This window comes from Anarrhichthys ocellatus, unplaced genomic scaffold (assembly GCF_004355925.1).
Source record: "Anarrhichthys ocellatus isolate YVR2014 unplaced genomic scaffold, GSC_Weel_1.0 scaffold24, whole genome shotgun sequence".
Classification (NCBI taxonomy): Eukaryota; Metazoa; Chordata; class Actinopteri; order Perciformes; family Anarhichadidae; genus Anarrhichthys; species Anarrhichthys ocellatus.
The window spans coordinates 3,811,873-3,837,574 of record NW_022280054.1 but is presented as its reverse complement, the minus strand read 5'-3'; the positions used below and the strand labels follow the sequence as shown (position 1 = coordinate 3,837,574).

The window sequence follows — 25,702 nt, the reverse complement described above, 5'->3', positions numbered from 1 at the left end:
ATAGAACAAGAGTGGCACTGAATCTCTCAACAGTGGCTTCACTCTCCTGCCTACGAACACCAGTCTCTCATATGCGTAGTTGACCTAAAAACTCAGGATGCTTAATTTAGACATTGCTTCAAGTTGTCCTATTTAAACAATCTCATCATCACTGATTAAATGGCTCTCCTTTTCCTGCACATGTGCACACACACACACACACACACACACACACACACACACACACACACACACACACACACACACACACACACACATGTACATAGAGCACATACACTCAGACTAAAGGGGAGAGACTCCAGTTAAGCCAATACTGCACCTGTTTGGGACGGTGTCTATTGTCCTGATGGCATCCCATGATACTTGCTGAGTGCCTTCTCTGCATCCTTTGCGTTTGGTTTAAACACAACTGCTCAATCCTGATCTTGCTATCTAGATTCCTATAGATACGATACAGAAGCGTTATGCTCTCTTTGCTTAGTTAAACCCTAATTCAAATGTCACAGTCGTAAGAATCTCAATCCAAAGCAACTGACATTTCAATAATGTAGTTCACGAACACTTCCTCGCCCTCTCCTCTCCTCTTCTCTGCTGCTTCATGAACCTCCCTCTGTCCTCTCACCCGCCCCTGCCTCTGCATCTGCCAATTGCAAATGTTCACTGGTGGTTCAGGGATGAGAGCAACTGCAGTACACTGAAATCAGTTGTATTGAAAATACCTGGTTGCTCGGCTACATCGGGACAAAGATCAAAGTGACTCGACTATGGACCATAAAATTGTCGTTTGGGGCTCAGTTGGCCACAGTTATACTACGCCCACTACTTGTCAAGTGTTTCCTGTCATAGCAGATGATGCATGACAACCGAGCAGCAAGTAATGTGCATTATCAGAAGAGGGCTTTCTGCATCAGGAAACTGAGGTACATATTGATTCATTAAAAGTCTATTAAGATGGTAGGTTTGTTGTTGGCTAAAGCTGGAGATGAATGTCCAGTATGAGAGACGATTATGGATGATTCAAATATGAAATCTAAACCAATGTAATACATAGGTGGAGAGTATAATATAAAGTCAGTTTGCAATTGTTTGTCTAAAAGATGATGCTGACTTTATAAATCTGGGAGCCTTGGTGCGAAAAGTCAAACCAGCAAAATGGTGAAAACTACTCACTGATGTCACTTTTCCCCCAAAATGTCTATGAATGAACTTGTATTTTAATGATTTTCTTTCTTAACCAAGTATCTGTATTTACCTTGCTTTGCATGCTTATGACAATTTAAAAAATGTATCCTGGCCCAATTAGCGGAGAGGGAGATGTGTGACCAGTTCAACGAGCAGCATCTTGTTTCAGCATTAAAAACAACATGTTTTTACACTTTAAAAACGGGGTAAACTTCATTTTGAATCCCAGAAAGTTTGTGTTTCTTTCATTACAACACGGCTAGGTCAGTGGAATGAGACTAATATTAGTACAAATGTGGCAAAGGTGCAAAAAAACAGTACAGTACACGACTTTACATACAATTACAATTTAGGCCGACTGTATGGCCTATTTATCAACTGCACAACTTTTGGGAAGAAACTCTAGTTAAGGCATTCTGTCCTGCTTCTGCCAGAGGGGAGACGCTGAAAAAGATCCCATGAAGATGAACTTCTTGTTTTCTTTTACTTCGCCATGAGTTGCTTTGACAAACTCTGTCAAAGCAATGAACAAAAAACAAAATATCATCATAGTAATTTTTCTTCATTATGTTTTTTTGTGTCCTTGTTGAGCATCAACGGTTTTACTTTTCCACTGTCAAAATTCAGTCCATCTTGTACCTGGGTGGTTTTGGTCTTGGCTTGAAAGCACTGTCTTATTGTTAAGCTAAAACTAAGCCAAGCTAAGCTAATGTGATACATTGAGTAATATGTTTATATTGACATTTAATCAACTGACTCCCAGTTATGTGAAAGTGTCGTCGCGCTGCTGACACAATTGAAGAACATCCGGCTTTGCTGCTTTAAATTTCAGCAGCTTTAGTTTATTATTTGAGTGAGCTGGCTTAACTGGACAAACACCAAACCAAAACAATGGTGCTTTGTAAAAAAAAACTTGGCCAGCTACTAGTAAAAAATTAAATTTCACTGCTAGAAAGAGCCACAGAGACAAAACAATGACGTGAAGAATGTCAAACATTAAGCTAGCTAAAAAGAGATATTTCCTGCATTAGTACAGAAACCAAACCATGGCAACAAGACCATGGGCATGAAGAATATTCCAAGAGGATGCCAACGTTGTTCTGTTTTTTCTTGATGCGCAAGAAGTAAGCCGTTTGCTAGTCTTACATAGCTAGACCTTTCTCCAAAGTGCTGTGTCAGCGATAAAGAAAGGTCTGGCTACACACATTATAATTCCAGCATAGTCTCACTCCCTGGGCAGTGACCTGCGGGGACTTGATAAGGATGCAAAAGGCACCCTTTAGCGCCTGTATGATATGCGCCAGGCTTTCAGCTAATTCCAACGCAAACCAAGGTAACATTGAAGACTGAAATAGGATCATCTCAAGCTACATGATTTAAAAATGCCATATAATGAAATACTTAACACCTATTTGAGAAAACAAAGTTACTTCATTGCTAAACATAATTACTTAACTAAAAGAGTTCTTCGTACAGATTGGACAGGCAAATCAACTGACGAAAGTAGATGGATATACTGACCTAAACCTTAAAGAGACTAAAAAGACTCACAAATGAATCAAAATGAGTTGCTTAAAAATGTCACGCAGTAACGAGTCAAGTGCTATTCGATTACACAAAGCTTGGAAAAGTTATGCCAAACACACGCACACACCATTCCTCCGCTTTCCCTCAGGGCTGCACTGACCTGAGATCTGCTCAGAGCTCTCTTGAAGTCCCATTCTGGCTGGCACATAATCTGGAGATAGAAGCATACAAACAGAAGCTACGTTCAGAGACCTGTCCACTCTGTGACACAGTACAGCACTACTGTATCTACGCACATTACTTCTCTCCTTTACTTCCTCCTCCCTCCATCCCTCTCTCCGTCAAGCCATCTAAAAATAAAAAAGAGCAGGCGCTGCTGATGAAGAAAAAAAAAAGAACACATCACTCTTAATGCCGGAGGGCTGATCTACATACGGCTCCCCACCACCCTCTATCTGTCCCCTTACCGCAATGATTTTCCATTTTTGTTCAATAAGAGGAAACTGTAATTCAATTTCACAGTCAGACAATGAGTTTCCGAGTGGCTTTTCCTAAATACGACATCTTTGAAGTGTTTGGGCGGCACCTTTAACAGAGCTAGGTTAACCGTTTCCTCCCGTTCCTAGTATTTGTGCATAGCTAGATTAAAACATACTCATCCCAGACCAACCTCTGCACTGCACCCAGAATATAAGAGGGGTAATATAAAGCTGCAATAGACTTGTGACCCAATATGACAGCAAGATGTAACTGTTTGAATTGTTGTTGAATTTGGAAAAATCAAGACAGTGAAGAAATCATGAGTTGTACTCTGACCTCCTTTTCATGTTACAGTTGGTGAAGTGGGGATGAAGAAGACCGAAAAATGTGAAGACCATCTCAGACTAAATTAAAAACGAACTATTGCTGTGTTGGAGCACGTTTACCATTTTGCACTTTAATCTTGATAAATGATGTCAGGTATAGAGGGCTTGACACTAGTAATCATACTGTACCTTACAGCAGAGGTTAATATGGAAGCTGTGGCATCTCAGTTAGGATGCTGTGTTGCATCCACCACTGCGTGAACTATAAATGAGTGTTGTTTTTTTTGCATTACAAAATGTTGTCCAATGGAGTTTCACAATGCACTGAATTAAATTATTTCCATCCCTTGCTTTACAGGGCCTGTCACCACAACTAACAACAAAGGTTGACACAATAATCACCGGCATGCAACATTGTTAAAGTTCTGTTGCTATAAATTTAAAATAATAAATTTATAAAACAAAATAACAAGGTCAATGCAACTATTGTAGTTATGTAATATTTAATATATACACAATTAAAAAACAATATTGTAGTTCTCTTGTATTTTGTCTTTTCAACTGGACATGAAATAAAGACTACCCTTTTCATTCAAATACAACAAGCACTGTTAAATATTCAAACAAACATGAAGTCTTTATGACATTCATGTCATTCATTAAGAGCATAACATTGTATTTACTTTAGCTTTGGCTTTACTGTATTTTCCATTTAATTGAATAAGGTCAATGTGCAGAATGTTTCTTGTGCAAAAATAAATTGGTAATTTCAATGATAGATGTTGCTGAATTTCTGATATTAATGATCATTTTAATAACTAGTCCCAGACAAACTGTAGTGTGCATGCCTGTGTGTGTCTGTGAGTGTGTTGTGTCTGTGGACTGCCCTAGCTGTCATAGTTTGTGGGCTTATGTATAAAATGGCATAAAGTGAGATGACCTGACAGTGCAACTGTCATCCACTGGGGATGACTTTGCATTTTGAATGGCAGATGAGATAATCTGCCTAATACTGTGGATTCATGTTTTATGTGAGCCCCACAGGATGGGAGGGAGGTTGTTTGCACTGTGATGCTGAATCATACTGAACTCCATCATCATATAAAATAATCATACCTCATTTCAGAATACTGTGTGTGCCGTTCCTTTTTGTTGATAATGTTTATTTAAGAGCCATTTAACATGGTGCCATATTAAAGTAATGAGGCAGTTACAGTGCTGCATCATGGCAGAAATCAGACTTGAGAAAACCAAATGAGCCCCTTTTCTCTCTCTCACAAACTGCACACACATTTCAGCTTCCATCATTTACCAAGGCTCTTAAATCCTCCTCTGTGCTCTGCTGTTCCTTAAAGGCCTCCATTACGGCTCAAATACACTTCGCATGTCAAGTCTATAAGAGTCTGGGAAATCACAGAGGCCTAATGCACTTCTGAGCCACATAATCTTTGACAGCTCCATTATTCAGTCTGCTTCTAATTGCACTCATGCAAATTTATGCATCGTTCATATCAGCATAGGTAAAAAAAAAAAAAATGTCAACATCGTGTGCAAGTAAGGGTGGTTCATCTTCTCACACACACACCTGAGTGTTAGATTGCTGGGAAAGTCAGCACATGCATGAACACACTGCAGTCTGCAGGGAGAGCTCTTTCTGTTTAAATGAACACTGCTGGTCTCAGGGCTGTTTCTGCGGCATGCAGAACTTAAATCTGTTGACAAGGAAAAGCCTCCTGCATATGTGATAAGATCCATACTTTTAACAAAAACATAAAAGTTAAAAACCTTTAGATGCATGTAAAAACAACCATGATTCTATATAATTCTCCAGTTATGTCAATTTGTTTTTAAAGGAACGACCGGAATGAACTCAAATCCTCCGTGAATTCACAAAAGTCAACACATTAAAAAATAAAGATGTTCAAGTTCAAAGGAGACTGGATCCCATTCCATCAAGCACTGGACGGACAGCAGTAATGCAACCTTGACAGCGAGGTCATCCGTCCTAACACAGACACCAAAACTCTTTATACCTTAGTATTCACCTGAATTGCATGTATTTTGAATTAAAAAAAAAAAAACACTATATCTCCATCCAGAGAGTATCAGTGTTCCAAACGTTGTCAAACTACAAAACCACAGAACAACTGCCATCTGTTACAAATTAGAGCTTTGTCCTAGAGAGACATTATTTATCAAGCGCTCCCAATTAAAGAAGACAAATAATACAAGAAACACTGTAGTCCATTACTCACATCATAGATTATATATGTTAATCTTATTTTAAATGGCATGTAGTAGTGCATCAATCTCTAATTCATTATGAAATATTATAACAACATGATACCATTCTAAACCACATAATACGTAGCTTTTCTTGGGCAGCCCATTAGGGTTAAGGAAAACATCCTTGTTTTGCATTGTAAAAATTATTACATATGGAAATAAGATGAATTTGTGTATACTTACTACTTTCTTTTCTTGAATTGCTCTTTAAGTACTTTATATGAAATCTATTCTGTCAATGTGAAATAATTTTGGGTTGTTTACAGGACTGACACACATTGTGTGACTGTCCTTAAACCCTGGGTTCTTATTTAAACTAACTAGCAGTGTGTGTGTGTGTGTGTGTGTGTGTGTGTGTGTGTGTGTGTGTATCTGTGCATGTTAGGGCATACTATTACAAAGCCATGCAGGGGTTAATGAGACCAAAGATCTACCGGGATGAATGTATGTGAGTCTATCTTTACGCACACACTCCAACACACTTGCACACACAGGCAAAAATGAACACATTAACACACACTCAGACACATGCTCTCTGTTTGTCACGACTCAGACACTCCAGTCGTGAAGAACCCAGCAAGCCAGACCAAAACCCCTACTGGCCAGCAACTGTTCTTACTAGATCCCAGCCGAAGCAGAAAAAGAGACAGCAGGGAGAGACATAAAACAATGTAGAGTAGAATAAAGAAATAGTTCTTCTATAAATACATTACCATGATGAACTACAGTATAATCTGAATAATTAAAGTGAAAACAATAAAAGATGCCAAAGAGCATATAATGTATCTGAGCTGATATATCATTACCTCATCCCACCTCTTTTCATCTAGTGATATGACAAACGTGTAAAATATGTGAACTGTGCTCCACTGTAATGCATTACATGGGGCAAAGCTGTGTTGCACATGCAAAACGAAACATTTTTCATTATAGCTTACTTGGAAAGTCAAATGTAATGAATGATAACATAATATGTTCAAATTGTCACAATCCAATTCACCAAAAAGTCAATAATACAATAATATTTAGTACTTAGTATTGCCCATATCAGGTGTGAAAAGATAATGTCAAATGATCTGAGGGAACATCTCCCTTCATCTCATCTCATCTTAAACCCAACCACTCTAAATCAAAGCTCCGTGTTGTTGCATTAAGGCTGCCGACAAAGGCTTGTCACAATTTTGTTGTATTCCTTACGGTGAGGTAAAAGCAGATTCATTAGATTGACTGATGATACAGCACATAATGTTTTCTATACCGTCTAGTTTATAGTAACCCCAAGAGTCACTATCTGCCCACTCAACACAGCTTGCCAAAAGGATTTGGCAATGCTGCCTGTGTGTGTTCATATATGTGTGTGTGTTCATATATGTGTGTGTGTGTGTGTGTGTGTGTGTGTGTGTGTGTGTGTGTGTGCATTAGCGGGAGAGAGATGGGCCTCCTGGGCTGGATGATGATGACTCACCCACCCACACACTCACAAACATGAGTTCATACATGCACTCATCACCGTCATCACTCAAAACCATGTTAGCGCGGCTGATGCTAATTGTTTCCAATTAGCGTATCAGGGGTCCTGTCAATGCACTGGGAAACCAGACCACACCAGCGATTGCTTATTGATCTCATTACACGCTCACGTCACTCCATCAAGCAAGCCTTTGTGTGCCTGTGAGCACATGTGAGAGAGACGATTGATGGATCAATCAGAGCTCGATGACTGTGCCCAACGCTACAACTATTTAAAACTACGGAAGGTCCGTATGATCAATACAAAACATGTGAACACAGTTTTATTTCTTGAAACAAGACTAAGAGTCTGCAGCCATGCGAGCAGCTATGTGAGGCAGTACTTTAAATAATAAATGCTAACATGCTCACAATGGCATTGCTAACATGCTGATGTTTAGGTATACAGCACAATTGCCACCATCTTAGTTTAGTGCTAACACATGCTAATTAGCACTAATCATAAAGTGCAATGGAGGCTGATGGGAATGTCATATGGTTTGCTGACATTTAGTCAAAAAACAAAGTATTGAACTGAGTGAAATATCTACCTGATTATGGCACTAGATAGGGAAGTTAAGGCTTCCTGGGAGACATGAATGTCAGTACCGAATTTCACGTCAATCCGTCCTATATTGATTTCCCTAAAAAACATAAATGCTAATCTCATGGTGGCTTTATAGAAAATGTATTACAAAAGTCAGGAGGCGTAATCTTCTGGGCACTATGAATGTCTGTATACAATTTCTTGGCAATCCTTCCATGCAAGTTCCCCTAAATTTGCTGCATTCCCAGAAGTCACAGTAAGATGGCTTGTTCCCAGTAGCTATGAATAAGTAAAAGTAGGCTAGAGCTAGGGGAAAGACCGTTTTCAAAAGCCTTTCTCTCACTTTGTGGCACATGTATTGTACAAAATATATGCTTAAATGAAAAACAAGTTAATATATAGATAAAATATTAGTGTTTGAGTCGTAAAATAGCAAATTATGTTCATCTTTATATTTGTATCTCTACCCTCTTTTGTCCCCAATGAATGAATTGGGCTGATGGCTGCCACCAACATCCTCAGGCAAGTATGTGTGTGTGTGTGTGTGTGTGTGTGTTTCACAGCAGAGTTGCATGACTAAGCCTTTGCATGCACTGTCAAGTAAATGCATGCATGCATCTGTCAGCATATTTACATTTACATCTTTGTAATTTCCTTCTCATGTGTGCCTCATAAACAACTGCTCACAAAACAGTGGTTTTGCAGTTGCGTGTGTCTTTTATCTGCTGATGTGTTGAATGCTTAATATAACTGTGCCCGGAGTAATTACACTACATGCTCCAAATCTCGACACCGTAAATAAATAAGATAGGAGTTGTCTTTGTTGACTGACTCTTCAAATACGTTTGTATGTTTTTAAAAAGGCAAAAACCAGTAATCATTACACTCAAGATGCTAACGTGTCCTTACCTGCTCTGAAACTGCACTTGATGTATTAAAGGCTATTCTTTTTAATAAGCATTGAATCAAATGATACTTGACAAATGGTAATGTTACTAGTATTACCAATAAAACTGAGAATCAACACCCAACTCTGCAGCTCTGCTAAGCTTTCAGACAGTTTTAGTTCAATGCTTTGGTTTTCTGGACCAACAAAAACATCATAATACTGCATTATATATAACCGTGCATTCCTAGCACAGGAGCTTACTCATATAAATTGTACATTTGAGGACTGGTGAAAAAAATTGAAACAAAAAGTTGTATCTTGTAATGTTTCAAATCCTTGCAATGAAATTCATTGTTTTTTTGTTTCTTTTAGGTTTTTAACTCACTGGACTAGCTGAGAAGGGACATTCCCATCTGATTATTTCATCTGTAAATTGTTTCTCAATTGGATCTCCAGATGTACTATTTCATGATATATCACTGTATCAAAATGACGTATAGGCTATACCGTAAGAGATTTTATACATATCACACAACCCTGTTGAATTAAAAAAAGAATCATCATTTATTCTTTGTGAGACATTTTGTGCAGTAAAAGAAGATCTTTTGACTTGATGGTGTACAGAATGTGGCCTACAAAATACATTTAAACATACACAACAGTAAGAACGATAACAGGGTGCATTCATATTCTTGCACGATCTACTTATCATCTTTACTTCACTGAGTAAGCTGAATCACATGCAAACGGGCCCTCATGCATGCACATAACTCATCTGAACACACACACACACCTCCTCCCTCCCTCCCCTCCTTCCTCCAAGGCTCCACGGCTAAGTGGAGTGCTTTTCCCTCGTGTTGTTGTACCCATGTTAGGCTACTGACGCCAGCTTGTCATTCTCTACTCCTATTACTGTGAGATGGGAGTGCGTCACAGCTCCCACTACCCACTTCTCTCTGTCAGCTTTCTGCTCTCGCTGATTGACACCGACATTGCCCGACGAGTCCCATGAGAAAACAACGAGAGCGTCCAGACATTGGTCTTCCATTTGGAGCTGCATGTATAATGACTTACATTCCACTTTGCGTCTGTGCTTCTTGAAGTTTTTCTTTTTAACGTTTCCCTCACCAAAATCTCCTAGACGATACTCTTGAAGGGAGATAACTCATAATAGACATTTGTGCCACAATACTGTTTCTGTTATACTTCAGATTCAGATTTGTGCTGCAAACATTTTAGTTTTGTGCTAGTGAACATGTATTTTGATAGGTGTTCTATGGACAGTCATAGGTGAAAAAACACATAGGCTATATGCTGAAAATTGTTGTAGTGTAATAACTTGTGTGAGAGGTACTGTAGCAGCATAATAACATTAAAGCAATCATAAAAGGGATAACAATAATCACTTTGAAACCCTTCAAGACCATATAGCAACAGTTTTCATTATTAGTCTACAATACACAAAATTAGAAAAGGTTTTGTCTTTCTGTCTGCTTTTACAAATCCCTTAATTATTGTGCTTTGTCTGTCTGATTTCTGATGCAAAATAAAATAAAGAGTTAGCATTAGGACCCAGTGGAGTGTTTGTTGTTAGAATCGATCACCGGTACATTTTTTTAGAACAATGTACAGTGCATCGGTGTGTCCATCTTACTGTAGATTAAAATGCACAAGCTCAATGCATGATTGGAAAGGACTGGCTTCACCCTGAACTCAGCTGTCTGATCAACAACAGGATCAACATCTGCTACAAACAAAAACCGAAAATATGCTTTCAACTGAAATGCTATCGTAAATATACACAGCATGTACAAGGCTCATTATGTGATCAATTGCTTGACCATGCAGACCCACACAGGTGTTTTCACTCACTCTGACTGATTACATCTCTAGTCAGCGATTAATAGGCTGGTTCGGGATGACCTGCGCCTCGCCTGGAAAGTGGATGACAGCAGGCGGTAGCGGCAGGGGTCGTTGACAAAAAAACTGCGGTAAAGTCTGACAGTTTTCAGCTGCCTTCAAAGAATGAACAGGAAGTCAAAGAAACAGTTACTTCCTGTTAGATCCGATCTGTAGGCTACTTGTAGTTTACAGACCTCGTTCGGATTCATTCATGTGCTTTTGTAAATATAGAGTTATGTGGAAACTTGCGTGTATTTGCATTGTATGCTATCCTTTTGCCATTTTGGACTTTAAATGCCAATGAATATGTGGCCATGGATGTATAAAGATATCTGTAAATCAGAGGACCTTTTATTTAGGTAATTCCACTTCCCAGTACAAACACTTAAAAAGCCCTCATTTACATCATCATGTCTTAATAGTTGTACAGTTCACAAATAGCCGAACATAGCGTCATTTTCGAAGGCATAATGAACGACCTTTCCGACCTGCACGCTCAATATGACATATCCGGTTCTGCTGGCTTCCTACCAGCTGTATGCGGCTGTAATAATGGAGATATTGGCAGTACTTCATCACTTTTTTTATTTTATAATACACTCATGCCCATGGGGAGCAGGGCAAAAAGTTCAGTAAATAAGTAAGTACATAAATATTCACAATAGTATGCATATTTATAATATTTTCATTGTTCAACAGAGGCCATGTCGGTTAGCCACATTTAAGTCTAAAGTGTTTAAGTCACAGCCCAGGTCATATTATGTGCCAATTTATTTTTTACAACATATGACATTTTTTTTATTTCATAAATCTTTAATTCTTGTAAAACAAAACATAATGCGTGCTTACGTAAGCTAGTACCAACCAGTTTCAACCAATAATGTCATGACATTCATCCATCGATCATTGTGCAACTTTTAGCGACAAGGGAGGTGTGTCATACATTCTAAGCCAGCCCAATTTTTATAATTATTTCTCTGTATGAATTCATGGAGATGCATACAGAGGCTGGTATATAGTCCATACAAAAGCTATGACCTTTTTGTGTGTGTGTGTGTGTGTGTGTGTTGTGTGTGTACACAAAAGATAATGCTTTGGAAACACTGGTCTGAGAGATCAACAACAAAAAGAAAGACACCGAATATGAAACTTGGAGAACAAATCCATAGAAAGAAAGCGGCTTTTCTGGGTAGCCTTGTCTTCAGGCTAAACCAAAGACACTCAGCCTGTTTTACACCAGTGCAGCTTCATCCAACAAGGACTTGCTCATTGAATTCCTTGTTAAATGAGATTGAACAGAAAAGGAAAAAAGTGGGAGGTGGATGAAGAGAGTGAAAGATGTTGTTGAAAATAAGCTGGAACGTGTGGACATTAGCACAAGCTGCATCAGGCCTAAAGGAACCAAACAGGTCACACATACAGTAAATGTGCATGTACCATCCTGTACGCACATCACACCTCAAGGCTAACACCTTCTTCTGCTCTTCAGATGAGAACCAAGCGCTCACTTCATAATGCTTTACCACAGCTCGCAAAGAAAACAGTATATAGAAGGGATCCAATTATTTCTGAAGATTGAAACTTGACCTGAAATAGACTCTCTGCTTCTGCTTCAGAAAAATGGGAAAAGCATTAATGTGAAATGTAAAAAAAATGGGTACCCTTTCTTTCCATCATGATGGCTTTACTTCTCCTACACTCAGGTTGGTTAACTTTAGCTACTCTTTGTCACTGTAGCTGCTTTCCTCTCCTCACACACTCTCACCCCCATCTAATAGGTTGTATTTTAACACACTGTGTGTTTTGCTTGAACAGTTTAAAATCATATTTAGGCTTTTTAACGAAGCAGGTGCAATTCTGGATGGATACCAAAGTTTGTATCTAAAGCATTTAGTTAGACACACCTTGTCTAATACGGGACAAAACATCACCTGCTTATGATATAGAATATCTGCTTTAAAATGCAGTGTATTGAAGTACTACAACCTGCATCATTTAGATAAACATGGATCTCTTTACTAACGCCACCACACTCCTGCCAATCTTATATAGATTTAAAACTGAGCGCAGCCATAGAACAAGAGCATACGTCTGTAGTCCTGAAACAAGCCGGACTGTAGTTTGGATACGCTGGAATGATTGTGAATTCAGAGAAGACCTATCAGATATGAAGCGAGGCAACAACACAAGCACACATGCACAGACACACACACACACACACATACAAGCATATCAACAGTGTCTTACATAACACAGTGAGTGATGGCAGCTGAGGACACAATAATACCGCCTTTGGCATATGTCCTGTGAAAGTTGGATAGAGAGGAAATCGGGTAAGCGGGAGAGAAAACAGACAGAAAGTGTGTGTGTGTGTGAGAGTGAGAGTGAGAGAGAGACAGAGTCAGAGAAATGCTGAGAGAATGAAAGAGATAGAAACAAAGAAAGGGAGAGAGGCTTTTCTTCTTTTTACTACAGATTCCTATGGCCTGAGGCAAAATGCCCTGAGGGAAAGTATTACCCAAATGAATCCTGCAGTCCAGTCATTTTCATGTCTTGTCAACTTTCTATTTCATCATGAGTTGCTAGAGCCTTTCCCCTTTGACTATGCTCTGCAGCTCGAGACTATGATTTAATGCACCAAAGTACTTTTATACTTAACTGTATTTTATGCATTATTTCAATACCCTTCACTGCTTAGAGCAAGTTCATACTCAAATATAACAACTGAATAAACAAATACACAAACTTCCCCCGACCTCATTTTGAGGTGAGGTCAGGGGAGGTTTGTGTATTGTCTCTCAAAGGGGAGGGGGCTCAGATATAATGGGTGAATGATAGATTTGTAACCAAATTAAAAACACTTCATGAATGAACAATAGTATTGCATATTGAACTCTATAAGACGATGAAATGAAAGGGCTGGATATATTAAAATGTGTACAATTCTCCCGACACAAGGTCTACTTGGGAAGTGAAATTAATTTACAGACTTGGTAAATGCACATTTCTAATTTAAGATGACTCCTCATTAATGTTTCATCAGAGTTTTTCCATCATGTCGACTTAAAAACAATTCCTTTTAATTTTAAGACAGATCAGATGCATCCCAATTTAGACCGTAGGGACATCTGATGTAGGCTTATCTAATAGCTGCTTAGCTTTGCTCAGAATTTCAGATGTCATGTTTTCAAAAACAGTTGCATTCTCAGAGTAAGGTACATTTGGGGTTTTGTAGCAACCTAATGCACAAGAAAGGGTCTGATACTCAATGTACAACCCAGATCCAGGTGGAGCGTGGTTCCAATCTGGATCCGAGAAGTTTTAAGTGACATACTGTATCTGCCCTTTGAAGACTGTGATGTCTGCATATCTACTGTGGTTACACAGTGGTGTGTAATATTCATGGACACAAACAAGTGTTTTATGTGTATCTATGTGTTATTCAGTTGTACTTAGCCTGTACTCAGTGTTAGTTCCAATATTTAAAGACCTGCCAACAGCTTTGGGAATGAGATTCCAATCCTGTGTTTTGATGATAAGTTATGAAATACACTTATGTAACTTATATCAAACTAACACCCTACTAAGTCAATTACATTTCATCACAAAATGCCATTGCGTTGGTAATCAATGATGCATGTGATAGCGTGAGTAATAAATGTCTTCCAGTGACGGACCAAATGTTGAAATGTAAAAACCTTGCTCATTGGTACAACGTAACTAAATGAGTCCATCGCATCACCTGTTAGAAAAGAGGGCCATTTCATAGACTGAAATATCCCTTGCGAGTTATTTTAAACATCAGAGGCAAAGTACCATTGTATTCTGTTATCCATCATTTCACGGTCCACTTCCCCATCATTATAATAACTTTGGGCCCAGTTTCAAAGGAGCAGGTATGCCAGAGTCTCTCTTAGTGACACTCTCCTGTCGAAACAGAGTGCAGCACATAAAGATGCAGCTCTCGCATCTGTATGTCCAGATGACGACAAATAGACTTATCGTCTCACAACACAGACAACCTCTGGCAATTAAATGCTGTATGTACGTCATCAATTTGTGTCTGCAGCGTGTGTGTGTGTGTGTGTGTGTGTGTGGGTGTGACGTATATGCATGCATTATGAGGGATAATGGAAGGGAAAAACACTTCCAGATGCATGTGATGCAATTATACCCTTGATTATCTGATTGGGTAATCTACAGGCAGGCTGGAGGCGTCCAAGGCAAACACACTGTCAGCAGACTGTTGACCTAGCATAAACCACTAGGAAGCGTGCGCGCACACTCACACATACACACACACACACACACGCCTGTATTTGAGCAGTGCTCAACGATGCATAGATATAGTGAATGCCAAGCTGAAAGGCTGTGATGAAAGCAGCAGTGATTTGTATACATCCCAAAAACAAATTGCATTTGGGGGCCTTCTCTATATTGCAGGTGCGTGCGAGGTCGAGGGAATGCGTGATTTTCCATGGAAGCTGTGTATTAAGGAGGCGAGCTGAGGAAACCGAGCTGCTGATTGTATCGTAACATTTGTGACAAACATACATATGAGGCTGACAGCTGACAGTATGTGCTGTGTGTGTGCGTGCGTGCGTGTATGAACAAGAGACAAAGACATTGCTGGGGTGGGTGATCTAACCCACAATGACACTTCAACTCAATTTGAATAGAGCTCCTGCTTTACGAGGACACAGCACATCTGGGAGTTTCACGAAGGTCAAGCTCAGTGTGTGTGTGTGTGTGTGTGTGTGTGTGTGTGTGTGTGTGTGTGTACAGTTTTTGTCCGCACATGTCTTTGTGCTGTGCAGAATACACACCAAATAGGATGTAGTAAAGGGAAGATGTTTAGCTTTAATTTGCCAACAGAGGGCACTTTAAGTGCAGTACGTAAAAAATATACTATGGCCAATTGGAGAATTACATACATCTTTTTAGGACTAACACAAGACAAAATAGGGTAACGTATCTCTTTGAATGCTGATTGCAAAGAAATTAACTCATCTTAAAATGTGGCATAATCTCTTGAATATGGAGTTTTAAACACAGTCTCATCATTGATCACATGAGAGCACTTGGCAAAGATGTTTTGGGAACAATATTTTCATTAGACCTGCAGAAATGAGGGGAACTGCATAATTATCTGTGAGTGTGTTACTATACGAACAATACCTTCACAAATCATTTGATTCAGTGTAAATAATGACGGCTAGGGTCATGTTACCTCAGTAAACATTGTAAACATGATGTTATGATCTCAATCGCTATAGTTTTAGTTCCTCTTCAATAATGAGGAGTAAATGACAGTCCCATTTAGAGTAAAATAGACCATAATGCAGGGTAGGCGTTAGGGCGGGGTTACCTTGGGATTGTCAGGTTGCTACCGTAACCAAACCCGTATATGGTGTCTCTTTGTAACTCCCCGCAGTCCAAATATGGTCGCTTCCATTCACTGGTTGCAAAAAGCCAAAATGGCCGCATTCCAAGATGGCGGCCATCAAAACGGCAGTCAACAAACCTATGGGTGACGTCATGATGACTACGTTGACTTCTTATATACTGTCTGTGCATGTAACCTCATTTACCCCTCGTTATTTCCCCAGTTTTACACTTGGTGCCAGGGCTGTAAAACACGAGTCCATTCAGGCTTCAGGTGTTTTTTCCTGTCATCCTGTTTTTTTTACTTTGTCACAGGTTGAACACACTTGTGGCCTAAATTTAAACTGAAACTGAGACTTAAATAATGTTGTTTTTCAATTAGATGGGAGTGCTAAAGTGTTGTGAATAAATAATCTCACTTATCTATAAAGAAACAGAGGTTTGGAGAAATTGTCGTCATACAACGCAGGATAATAAAGGCCAAAGGCAGAATTTTTAATTGGTTCTACATTTAAATGAGGATTCCTACAAATGGCCTCCGAAATTGTGTCACTGTGCGAGATTACTGAATAAGTAATGCCCTCTCCTCCAAGATCAGCAATAATTGCTTTTAGGCTGGCATTGTTTTATCTTTTTATTATTTTCAACAAATCCAATGAAAATACCAAAACACATACAATGAATTTATCCTGCTAACAAGAGGAAATACATGTAACACAGATGAGCTGAGATTAAATTATATTATCAGTATGCATCATCCAGTGCAACTGCATGGCTCTTTAATGTGTTTTGAATAGGTTTTGGAAGATAATGGCACTGAGGCCTATAGCCTGAAGCTGCTTGTTAACAGGATACATTCTGTGTTGGTTTTCATGGGATTTGCTCATACTTATAAAAAGACAAACTAAAACCAGTATGATTCTTTAAGCTAGGTAGCTCAGTTAGTAACACTGCAACACTGTAGTACTATTGGGCATCTCCCAGGAAGGTCAGTAGGTGTCAACTAATGGAGGACGCAAAAATGCACAGGCTGCTGTCCAAACACTTTAGAAATAAAACTAGCATTACATGTCATCATCATTAAGTCCTATGTGGGGTCACATCTTCAACATCTGTTAAGATTGGAAAAATCTTTTAGGGCGGGTCAGCCTTAAGTCTGCAAAGCAAAGGCATAGCTGTCAAAGAACACATAGGAGTAAATGCCAAACATTCCTGTATAAAGAACTGCTCAAAGATCTTGCCTTTTATGATTCTACGCTTCACAAACTGCCCATGCTGTGTCCAGACTCCACAGAAAAACAAATAGGTAAAAATGTGAAATTCCTAATTCTGTTGTGTGAAATTGATTTACTTAAAAGCTCAAACTGACAAATGTCATTAAAAGTAAAGCACTCACAGTAAACAGTCTGAGCAGACCTGTATATAACTCTCTCCTACTGACTGAGAATTTACTGTAGTGCAAAAGAAACGTAGACAGACATGCAGACGGACGTATGGACAGATCTAGATTCTGCTCGACGATGCTGCCCCCTGCCCAGGCCAACCGCCCCCCCCTCCTCTCACCTCTCACCAAGCATATTTTGGAGCTAAAACACACCATTGAATCAAGTAACAAGGCCATCCTTGTCCAAGGGCCACCAAACCTCATCTCGACAGCCAGCAGGGAAGCCACTGTATGTGTGTGTTTGTAGGTGTGTGTGTGTGTGTGTGTGTGTGTCTGTGAGCAAGTGTATACAGTGGTGGCCAGGCCGGGTTAAAATCATTTGCTGCTGCCTTTCAGAAGCAAGCAGTGGAGGCCACTCTCTCTTTCACACACATACACACATTTTGTTTTGCTCTCTTTCCCCGGCCCTCTCCTCTCGCTGTGGGAGCATGTGGCATAGAGCCATATTCACATCATGCGGAGACAAAACACACAAACTCACACATGCAATATCTGTTGCACAAAACCACATGCGATCAACACGAACTTGCCTCATCAGTGTTGTCTGTGAGTCTGTGTTTGTGCTCGGAGCGACGGTGTGTTTAGAAACGGCAGAAGAGAGGTTGGTCACAGGGACCAGATAGTCCTTTTACCATCAACACTTCTGCTGCGCTTGGCAGCAAACCTCCTCTCACTCCCCCTCCTTCCCTCACCCTCCTCAGCAAATCTTTCAACACTCTCTCTTTCCCCTCGTCTCCCTCCCTCCCTGCTCCTCTCTCACGCAGCAGCTCATTAGGTCCCCTCAAGCTAGTTTGTCCACCCCCCTCCTTCTCCTCTCTATCTCATACACACACACACACACACACACACACACACTGTCTATTTGACTGCTGCTTGGGCTGGATGCAGCCTGTGCTAATGCCAGTGTGTTCTTTTCCTTCAATCACTTCTTTTTTTATAACCCATCTTTCCATCTCTGTTCCACTGTCTTCAGTGGCTGTCCCTCTGTCTAGCTTTCCAGTTTTTCTCTGTGTTTCTCTTGAATGAAATGATCCATTGAAGAAGGCCACAGCTACATCTCCGGCAACACAGACCTGGCTACTGAATTCAAACCATGTTTTTGCTTAACCATGCCTAAATTCTGCACATCTCACTCTACTTCTTTCTCTGCTTAACACTACTCTTTCATTCCCTTATTCCAGCAACAAACAATCAAGAGTAGACACTTGGTATTTCATCGGATTATGAACTTGCACTTTTGGCCCCTGATTGAATTAGCATTCAACTGTCTTGTTTACTGAGAAATTAACACCAGAAGTTTTATCTATAACTAATCTGCATGTATTTTGAATGAAAGTATCATCATTTTTCAAAAGAGCCATCTATAGAGGGGTGTGTACTGTATATTTATTGTGAAAGATGGGTAATGTCTTGTGTTGTTTGTATATGCATTCACACTTGTATCCAATCTCATGAAAATAAAAGTCCAATACAAATAATCTCTCTGGTGAAATGGGTTGTTTAAACCTTCATGTGTTATGTATTCATGGAGATAAAACGTATTCCCCATTATCTCATTAAAAGGTATAATAAGCCTCAATGTTACACAAAGTCAGATAGCTCCGGCAACCAGAACAGGTTGCGTGTCTCCCTGGAAATGTATTTGCGTCAATGAGAGAATATGGGCCTTCCCTCAAATAGACCTCTGAGCACGTCTCTACTTTAAAATCTCCTCTTCTCTCACACACAGTGTATATGATGATGAGATGATGAATATGTTATGCAACGTGGCCTTATTCAAGGTCTGACCTCCAAATTTAAATGAACAAAGTTTTAGAAATGAATTAATTTGTTTCACTCTACTAAGGCATTGTACTTTAACATGTTTCCATTCATAGTGCAACTTATCAGAGAGAAACTTTGTCATCTGTTATGGCCTTGGATGAAACAAGGTACTGAATGTTAACATTTCTTTAATAAACTGTTGTGACTGTGCAACAGAGAGGAAAAGAAACCGCAAGAAAAAAAAAGAAAACAGTTGGAAAACATTGCTGCTTTTTTTAGACATTCTATTTATAGCTATCGTTATCTTGTGTACAGCGAGCGCCTTTCAATTGCAGGTGACCCAAAAAAAAACCCACGAAATCTCCATTCCACTGAGACCCTGGCTAAAAGACAAACACCTTCGGCCAAAACGCAAGGCCTCTGTCTAGAGCCAGCCCTGACAGATCACAGTGGAGTAAAATTCATGTCAAAATCCTAAAATATTAAGACTCACACTTGGCATCATATTGGTAGTATAGACACCTCTCATTACATTTATATCATATAATTTGCTCTGCATAGCAATCCAACACCAAAACAATACATCCTTCTCAACTAAAAAACACAGAAGTACAGCAACATAGCAGACGCTATATTCCAGCTACTAGTTCAGCAGAGTGCCTGTCTTGCCTCTGGCTTGGCACGCTGCACCAGCCTGCTTCATAAATACTGCACAACCGGCGCTTGATGAAAACCCCCCCGCTTCTCTCAGGTACACTCTGGAGAGCTTCATTATCTACAGTACAGATAAACTGTACCTACAAACTCTGTGTGTGTTTGTGTCAGAGAGAGACTTTGTGAAAGAAGGAAAGGAGAGATTTAGAAAAAGCAAATGTAACTGATTTGACTAGTTTGTTAGATGTCTGTTCTGTAACACAACAAGCGAATGGCAAAATTTGAGGTCCACAAACGCAAAAAAAAAAAAAAGGTTTATGAGTGTGGTCATGCAAAGGAACAATCATTTCAGTTCGACAACATGCTGTAATAATAGGAGGAATCACAAGATGTAATATATATTATTAAATCATTATAGAGGTATTTCTTACTTTCTTACAATTGGGTCACGGCCCCATATGGGGTGGTTTGATATGCAGACTGTGTTCGAAATCACTCCCTTGTTCACTCATTCACCATTTAGCAAAACGTCATGTACATGGTGCACATTTTCATTCCATCATGTAAACTTTTGAGGTCAACGGTGACTTTTCTTTACACTTGGTCACTTAAGTCAAATGTTCACAGCTGCAGCAGACAACTATTTTTTAACACACAAGCTCTGAGAAGAAGCTGTATATTGATTTCCCAGTACCAAACAGCAGCAGAAGGACAAACGTTAGCGACTAAATGGTGAAGAAAGTAAAATCTCTCGGAAAATAAAAGACCATAATAGAGCACAAAAGGACAAGATTGACATTGAATTCACATTTGTCAATAGGCCAGAAACTGGAATCCTCCTCTGTTTTTGGATATTGGCACATCTTTTTAGGTATTTTCTGTATTATATGAACTGTAAAAGTCTTTATATGTTCAACTACACTTGAGACAAAAATGAAGTACAATGAATCAATAAATTAGAAAATGGCACCATTTTGGAAATTTCTTTTACTTCTTTGAAACCCAAGGTTCAATCCATTTGTTTGTGTTTCTGTTCCAGACATGATAGGATAGAACGGGTAATGGAGCTGTTCTAATAGTCCACTAACTCAGCGTTCCCTGGATACCAATTAGCAATGAACAACCAAGCATCCAAAGCCGGACAGCTGATGTGGGGTCAGCGCTAGCTAAATGAGAGAATGAAATGCATGTGATGGGACAGCATGTATGATTCTGGATCAGGGCACTCTGAAAGGTGTATGTGATCTGGTGTAGCAGGGCCATTAATGACTCACCATCACCTGCACAGACTACACATACAGACTAGTACAAGCTAAGATAAAGGTCCAATACTAATTTCAGGCTTTTTCATAAAAATCTAAATCTATGACCAATGCTAAACTGCACAGTGACAATTTTTTTATCAGTGTATATTTTGATTAATAAAAACATGAGGAAAAACATTTTTTAATTTTATAAGACAATTAACACTACAAAAGTCTGGTTGAAAATCTGATTTGAAAATGGCATGGAAGCTGTAAAAGTAGCTATAAAATGCTAAGGCTAACACGTAGCAAACAGAGTAACCAATCATCTATACCTCTGAACATTTACCCTGTCCGCTACATCAGAAACCATAAAAGAGGGCTAATGAACCACTTGATTACTGCTATTAAGGTTTTTTTTTTCCTCAGTCACACTTTCTTTCCTCCTCTAGTCTCAAAATCTGCAAATGAGATCAGCGCAATGTTGCCAAGAGAGGGAAAAGACCAGTGTCATCAGTTAGGATTATGCTGCTTCTATACAGCTAACGCATACATGAGTGAGTATGACCAAAGCTTACCCATTTAGATTTATCTCTCTGAATTCCCCACTGCACATGCATGTGTATCGATCACTGTCTCTATTTCCCATGTGGCAAAAACATTGCCAACTCCTTGTTCATTCCCCACAAATCTCTTGGTGTTTATCTCATTTTGTCACTAGAGGGCAAGAGCACATTCAGGGGCAAAGACTGCAGGAGAGTAACCTTCAGTGGAGGAGGCATTCATGGGTGTAAAAGGATGATCAGTGGAAGCATCACTTGTTTCAGCGGGAGGTCAACACCCGGCCGTAATTAATATTATATCAAAATATGATTTGACATGTTTTCATGATATACGCAAATGTGAGCGAGTGAGCGGGTGACATGCCTACATATAAGATGCTTTGGTCCGTTGTGGAAAAATGCTTCAATGTAAGCTAGAAAACACAGAAATCATGGACCACTTAACGGCCTAGAAGATAATTATTGTTGGCCTTCTTTTGTCTGTTTAAGTAATACATTTACAGCCTTAAGTTTCCCTCTGTCATGACAGCTTTTTTTCCAAGCTCACTTTTAGCTATATTAAATGTGTTACTGTTCTTCAGTGACTATAAGATTTGATGTGAATGTAAGTTGAACCCTGCAGGGCATGCCAGTTGGTAGAGGCTCAGCTTAAGCTAAACATCATAGATTGAACAGACAAAGAACATTTGTACGTACATATATATATATAATATATACATTATATTATATTATAATATATATATATATTATATATGTACCAGTGTACCAGTCCACAATCAGGAGTCAATCACAGTCAGACGAACATTTTAAAATCAGAACACAAGCTAGATGTTGACATGCTGATTCATCAAATTATCCTAAATAGTGTCTCACTTACATGCCAAAAATACAAAGTTTTTCAATGAAAGTTAAACCAACACAGTTTGTATGTTCAGAAGCTGAAATCAGTGCTATTTTTGGATGTGAGCAGAGTGTGCTTCAAGCTCCAAGTAAGCGCATCGAAAAAGTATTCAGGGCAGAGCACATCAACCTCATTCATGGCTTTTCGGTCACATCCAACAGAATTGTTGTAATGGGTCACAACATCTTCCCTCATTGCTGCATTCTCTACTCACAAAAAAGTACAGGTACCTCCAGGATCAACTAGGGACTCTTAGGTTTCATTTGAACTAATACATCAGAGCAGTAGCCAATACAATGGAACTGTGACTATTCTGTCTTTTTTATTTCCACTGCAAGAGGGGGTTCTTGTGAGGACACACTTGATTCAAATTTGGCTCCATCATGTGTTTGGAAACACATGCACCACACCACTAGCCAGCACCCAGGATAAACAGAGGCTTTCAAAATATTTACACGTGACCTCACACCTATGCGCGCACACACACACACACACACATGTGCTCTCACAGGCACACAGTGACTTGGCAAGCTATGTGCATTTGATTATCAGCAGCACAAACACAGCACAACGATGACCAAATTAACAGCAGTATCAGAGAAAAGATAAACAGCAGTGTAAGCAGGCGTAACTCACAAAAACACTAGGCTAATAATGGGTCTTGGAAAGTGTAGATGTGCGTCTATGAAGCACATACGTCATTAGTATCATAATAATAAAGTGTGCTATTACGATATGTTATCCCGACTTGCCCGTTGTCATGAAGGAAACGCGCGTAAAGGTGCCACATGCCATCAGCGAAAGAGACAAAGCGTTGCAGGTTTGCAGCAGCTGAAAGGTCATACGCAAATCAATAACAAAACCGTCATTCTCTGGTTCAGACTTCCGAAGCTGGACATGTATTACCTGGTCCCGCGGAATGCAAGGCAGCGAAGTCCTGCGGTGGGACTTGCTGTTGCTCTGACTGTGAGCCATCATTTCCGAGGCCGATATGGAGCTGGACCTCCGTCTCCTTTTGAAGACAGGGATGTCCTCCTCCTTCGCCCCGGTCACAGAGCCACAGCACCCCGTCCCGCTGGTCCCTGGGGCCGGCAGGAGCCGGTCAGCATACCTCGCAAGCAAAACCCCCAGCAGTCCCAGCAGGTAGGCCAGGTAGGGTCTCCAGCTGGCCCGGAATCTACCCAGAGAGACGAGAGAGACTGCCCTGATGACGCCAATGAAGACAATGATGGACACTCCCTGACGCAGCCGGACGACCAGCAGAGCCCCGCTGCCCAGGCAGCCAAGGACTACCAGGGTTGCGGGGTGGGACAGCAGCTGCTCCTCGGCGCCGCGCAGGAGGAACTGCGCCGCGGCTTCTCCCAAGTGGCACACGGCTAACAGAAAAACCGCTGTGCGGATGAGCACCCTGCAGCGAATCAGATACAGTCCGCCCCAGAAGAAGGCACATACAAGTGTAAAAACGGGGGATATGCAGTAGCACGCAGTCAACAGCAGCTCCACCGCGCAGCCCGCCGCGAAATGAAGACAAGAGCCGGAGCCGCTGCTATTTCCGTTGCTGCCGCTGCTGCCTGCATCCCAGTCGACCAATCTGAGTAGCAGAGCGAGAATAACGGAGACTGAGGCGACGCAGACCGCAGACGACACTCCTCTGCAAGTCCATGTCACAGCGAGTCTCAGCCACTGGCTCCCTGCGTCCCGGTGCAACGGGGTGACACATGTCTTCACGTAGCCGTTGCGCTCCAACGCTGCCCGGGGATATTTTTCATGAGCACTTCTTGATGAACCTCTGTCGCTGTCTGCCTCCAAGGCCATCGCTATATCAGTCAAGCTGAACGCTGCCCTGACCGTCCGGGAAGATAATAGATGTAGTCTCTGTGTCCGCGTCTCATCCTATGATTCCCATCATAACGCAATGTTATGTGCGCCGCTGGCAGCAAAACAGTGGTCAGTGATGTGCTGCCTCCACAACAAAAATTCAATCAATTTAAAACGGCCAAATTATTGGGTTCGCAACTTTTCTTTAAGTTGTGTGGTTCAGAACTTCCCCATTACATTTGGTCTAGTATTGGGTTGCCTCTGGTAGACAACCAGTCAACCAAAAAAGTAACCCCTGGCGTTTCACACATAGGCCACTGCTTCAACTCCTTCACATAGTCCCTAGCTCACCCTCTCTATCTCTTTCTCTCTCCTCCCACTAGACATTAGCCTTATTTTGTGTGTTCATGTGTGTGTGTGTGTGTCTTTGTGTGCGTGTGTGTGTGCCACTCCGGTGATTCCTCCTTCAGCTCTTCCCCTTCTTTTTGTTCATTCTGCAGGCTGATGTGACTCAGTTCGCAGTGGATGATTGCCATGTTTATATGAAGATTTCCAGGCTTGTTCTGAAAGAGCGCTGCCTATAATGTGTATTAACTGTAATAATCTAATACATTTTGGAAGTTCTCCACTGTATGAATATGACAAGAGACCTCATGCCACGTAACTTTAAACTATATAGTTTATTAGGCTCAGGTTATACTCAAAACTTCCTACATAGAAAGTGGTATGTCTTCAGAAAGCTACGTATTTTACTTTCCTTTACACTGTATGCAACCAGTGGTCATTTTCATAGATGTACGCCTACTCCGAAAAACAATATTGTTTTGCTACCCATGATATATGTATTTCTTTTCCGGGATTAAAATCCTAAATCACATCATCCTCTGCCTCCTGAGTGGCAGAATGGCCGAGGACAAGTTAGCAGCTTTCACCTGTTTGCCCTACATTTTATGTGAGGATTTAAAATGATGCAATGTAATCGCATAAGTCTGTCATCTCTTTCTGTAGTATTATTAATACAACTAAATCACTCAAATCTGTTGTAGGAACATTGTTGTTGTCATGACCTCCATGAGCTAGTACTAAACATCTCCAAATGGTTCAGAATGCGGTTTCTTTCATTATTTTTCCCATGAAAGTTATATTTTGTGGAGCGTTTACTTATCTGAACCAAGGGTCTAAGGGCCGAGGGTGTTGTATTCAGTACAGACTGTAAAGCCCCTATAGGCAAATTTGTGAAATTGGGTTGTATAAATACAATTGACTTGACATGACAAATAC

The 25,702-nt window shown here is 40.2% G+C and overlaps 1 protein-coding gene across 5 annotated transcripts in view; it reads right to left on the bottom strand.

The window, feature by feature from the left end:
• The window catches only part of LOC116390718 (cGMP-inhibited 3',5'-cyclic phosphodiesterase A-like), a 46,740-nt gene extending 22,164 nt beyond the window's left edge, over positions 1 to 24,576 (bottom strand). The window contains exons 1-2 of one of the 5 annotated variants that reach the window (XM_031860668.1): positions 23,510 to 24,576; positions 2,870 to 2,920 (exon numbers count right to left, since the gene is read on the bottom strand). In XM_031860668.1, coding sequence (XP_031716528.1) covers positions 2,870 to 2,920; positions 23,510 to 24,418 — 960 coding nt within the window. In that variant the 5' untranslated portion in view covers positions 24,419 to 24,576. The other 4 variants (XM_031860669.1, XM_031860673.1, XM_031860671.1 and 1 more) reach the window with 4 other exon arrangements.
• Positions 24,577 to 25,702: the final 1,126 nt, after the last annotated feature.